The sequence below is a fragment of the Papaver somniferum genome, chromosome 11 (assembly GCF_003573695.1).
Source record: "Papaver somniferum cultivar HN1 chromosome 11, ASM357369v1, whole genome shotgun sequence".
Taxonomy (NCBI): domain Eukaryota; kingdom Viridiplantae; phylum Streptophyta; class Magnoliopsida; order Ranunculales; family Papaveraceae; genus Papaver; species Papaver somniferum.
The window spans coordinates 137,160,806-137,164,150 of record NC_039368.1 but is presented as its reverse complement, the minus strand read 5'-3'; the positions used below and the strand labels follow the sequence as shown (position 1 = coordinate 137,164,150).

Here is a 3,345-nt window from a genome sequence, read left to right as displayed (position 1 = left end):
ATCACTTAACTGCACTAATTTATTTGTTTACTAAATCGTATAATCTAATGTTTCTGAATTCTAATCTTGCTCAACTTCTTTAACTGTTCACATGCAGAGTTCGTGTACAAGCCAGTTCACAATGTGCTTGAAGTGAACAAGCTTGCATACGAAGCGTGCGATTCAGACATCCCGATCAGTATCACCAATGGAACTTACACCACTGTAACACTTAACACTTTGGGCACTAGGTATTTCATTTGTGGAGCTCGAGGTCATTGCAGCTCGGGAATGAAGGCCAAGATTGTTGTCAAATCTACAGACTCATCAGGCTCAGGGGACAGGGCACTAATCGTCGCAATCCTCCTACTAAGACTCCTCCTAGTATCCGTTCACCACCTTCTCCTCCCCAATCACCTCCACCTCCTTCAAGCACTCCTGGTACTCCACCTAGTAGTCACGATTTCCCCCCTCTGATCCTAGTGCTCATGCTCCTAGCGGTTCTCCCTCTGCAGCAACAAAGATTAAACATAAGTTTGCAGTAATTACTTCGGTAATTTGTCTAGATCTGATAAAACTGATGATTATTCAGTAGTAAAAAACGTTCAGGTCCTACCATGTTTACTTGTTATGGTTTGTGCGGTCACTGGTCAGCGGGGGTTAGTTCAGTGATTACATAGTAGATTAGCTACTTATTATGTTAGTTCGAGATGATTATGCAGTCAGTCAGTCTTGTTTACTACCTATCTACTTCTACGAATAAAAACTTATGGTTCAATTACTTCTGGTTCTTCCCTGTATAAAGCTTGTGCCTTTTACTTGGCTCATCTCACTAAATGCTCTTGGTTCACCAGAAAGCCTTCTATATACCGGGGATTTGTGTATTATCTGCTGGGATGGGTTTTAGTTTAATCTAGGCGAACTTAGGCTGTTACTTATCTGCATCTTTTTCTACTCTTATCCCTGTATAAAGTTTGATGCAGGGCCCAACAAATCTGCTTAACTAACTAGTTGCATGTTACTGAAAATTTTAGCAATACGCTACAATCTCAGGTGATATAAGTGACCATCGGAAAGGAAATAGATTATGTTACCAATACAACTTAGCACGAACGCAGCTATGTTTAGATTTTATGGGAAAAGAACAAACAGAATACTGGTGCGGACAACAGAGAACTGCCAGCATTAGTAAAAGATAGGAATAACAACTCCCACATTTCCTTAACTAGTGTAGTGATTTGTTTGCCTAGTTATAAAAATGGTTAGAAGACAAGAATAATACAAAGAGAGTCAACACTTACTCATACTACTCCGGCGTCAAGAACTCAAGCGCATAACTTGCGGAACATCTTTGAAGCTTAAGTAAATCGGATGCAATCTGCGTTTGCTTTTTATAGTCTTTCCGTAAACATTTAGAAATCATGATAGTCATTGTCTGAAGAATTCCAGCATTGGCCAAGAAGAATTTTACCACATCCAGCTCCACTTTACACCCAACAAAATCTCGTATTACAACTCCCTTGAGATTCGGCAGAGAATACAGGGGCAGTGAGAGAAACACCAAATTTTATTGTCCAATCATTATCTTGTAGGTCGTTACTGCGGACACCTTACAATAAAAAAACATGAGTGGAAACACCAAATTTTATCAATGAGAGAATACTAATGCGAGCAAAGAATTCGTTTCTCTGTTGAAGTTGATATCAATTAGAGAGGCGGGAGACTTGCCTCGGTGAAGTCAATTGATTATAGATTAGGCGAGAGTTGGAGAAACCACAGAAATATCTTCATAGACGAAATAAAACTCGCATGTGGATCCCAACCGCCCCAAAATGCTGAACTAACTTTTAAACGAACCAAATTACAAAATGTAGACAAATCGGCTAAGAGGGTATTTGCTGCAGAGAGACCCTATCATTAAGAGGAAAAAGTTTAACCAGCATGCATGAGTCACAAAACCATATGGAAAAAAAATAATCAGATACTACAGTTACTAATGATGCCATATGGTTACACTTGCAATACATAATCAGCTAAACAAGAACAAAATTCAAAAGTAATTAAGCAGCATACCCGAAAGGAGGAACCAGAAGTTTTAAGGAGCTTTACATTAGAAAGTTTCTGATAAAGTTTGATTGAAGGACCATATATTCTCGCCTGATCCAAATCGCTAAAAATTTGAACATCTGCCTCAACTAGTGACTGGAAGCTATCGAGAACAAAGTCTGCCGGCAAGTCTGCTGCATATGTAAGGGTCAGCAGATTTGGTGCGAAAACCTTCAATGTCTGATGAAGCAGACGACAATTCCTAATGGACAAGTGCTTCAGTGAAGGAGATGTAATACATAAAACTTTAAAGTTGTGAAAGTCGCAGTCAAACAAGCTTAACTCTTCAAGGATGGGACAGTTGGAAAAGAGTTTTCCAGTCAAGTTTTCATTCACAAAGTCTATATATGTGAACCGAAGTATCTTGATCCTTGGAAAAGAAATCGTGTTTGGGAGATTGAGAACGCCGTCGTATTCCAACTCCAATACCACCAATGAATCAGATGTAAAAAACGATAGAGGAAATATTAGGGGGTATTCAGGTGTCATAGAAAGAACAAGCTCTTCAACATTAAGCTTTATAGCAGTTCTGAACCATTTGTTAACTCGGGTTTCGTCTAAACATTCAGTAACAGTAAGAAGGAACTTTTGTATTTTTGGCTTCTCATGAACAAATAACACTGTGTCCAGAAAATTCATGAATTTTTGGACTTGCAAGGCATAGTTTTCCCCATAATTGGTAAAGGGTTTTTCAGATGTTATGGATAGAACAAGCTCTTCAACTTGACGCTTCATAACAGTTTTGAACCATCTGTTAACTCGGGTTTCATCAAAACATTCAGTAACAGTGAGCATGAATTTGTGTATTTTTGGTCTCTCATGAACAAATAACACTGTCCAGAAAATTCATGAATTTTTGGGCTGCCAAGACATGGGCTTCTCCAAAATTGGTTCGCCATTCATCAAAATCAAGAATGGGAGCAGAGTTCGATAAATGATTCCATCTTTTAGATAAAATGCATGTAGAAAGAACAGATTTGGTTGGGAGAAATGAGTAAATGTGATGAATTAGAGCATCAGGCAGATTACTTATCTTATCCTCTTCATCATCATTACCACCTCTTTTGGGTTTCTTCTTCTGGGTTTTCTTCAACACCATGATTCCAAATACTAAATGTTACCTGCAAGTGAGAAAATTAGATCAAATTATCAAATGATATACTTAGAGATTAACATCTGCGATTATGGATGAATTGAAACAGAAAGTAAATTGGAAAACCCCAATTAAGAAAAATTAGGTTAAGAACAAGAAATCACTAA

At 38.1% G+C, this 3,345-nt stretch overlaps 1 protein-coding gene across 3 annotated transcripts; it reads right to left on the bottom strand.

The window, feature by feature from the left end:
- Positions 1–1,315: 1,315 nt before the first annotated feature.
- On the bottom strand, positions 1,316–2,902 carry LOC113320614 (putative F-box protein At3g58860). 3 transcript variants are annotated; one of them, XM_026568517.1, is made up of 3 exons: positions 2,053–2,902; positions 1,708–1,890; positions 1,316–1,588 (listed from the first exon to the last, which is right to left on the bottom strand). In XM_026568517.1, the coding sequence occupies exons 1-2, from the start codon at positions 2,878–2,880 to the stop codon at positions 1,726–1,728; spliced, it is 993 nt and encodes a 330-aa protein (XP_026424302.1). In that variant the 5' UTR covers positions 2,881–2,902; the 3' UTR covers positions 1,316–1,588; positions 1,708–1,725. The 3 variants fall into 3 exon arrangements, with proteins under 3 accessions (XP_026424302.1, XP_026424304.1, XP_026424305.1); XM_026568519.1 differs by having other exon boundaries at positions 1,316–1,578; XM_026568520.1 differs by having other exon boundaries at positions 2,089–2,902.
- Between the last annotated feature and the right edge of the window lie 443 nt (positions 2,903–3,345).

Excerpts from the sequence above, each read along its gene's own strand:
- LOC113320614 (XM_026568517.1), bottom strand. The coding sequence starts at position 2,880 with ATGCTCACTGTTACTGAATGTTTTGATGAAACCCGAGTTAACAGATGG. Across the intron at positions 1,891-2,052 it reads CTTCTGGTTCCTCCTTTCGG|GGTCTCTCTGCAGCAAATAC; the intron begins GTATGCTGCTTA and ends TCTTAATGATAG.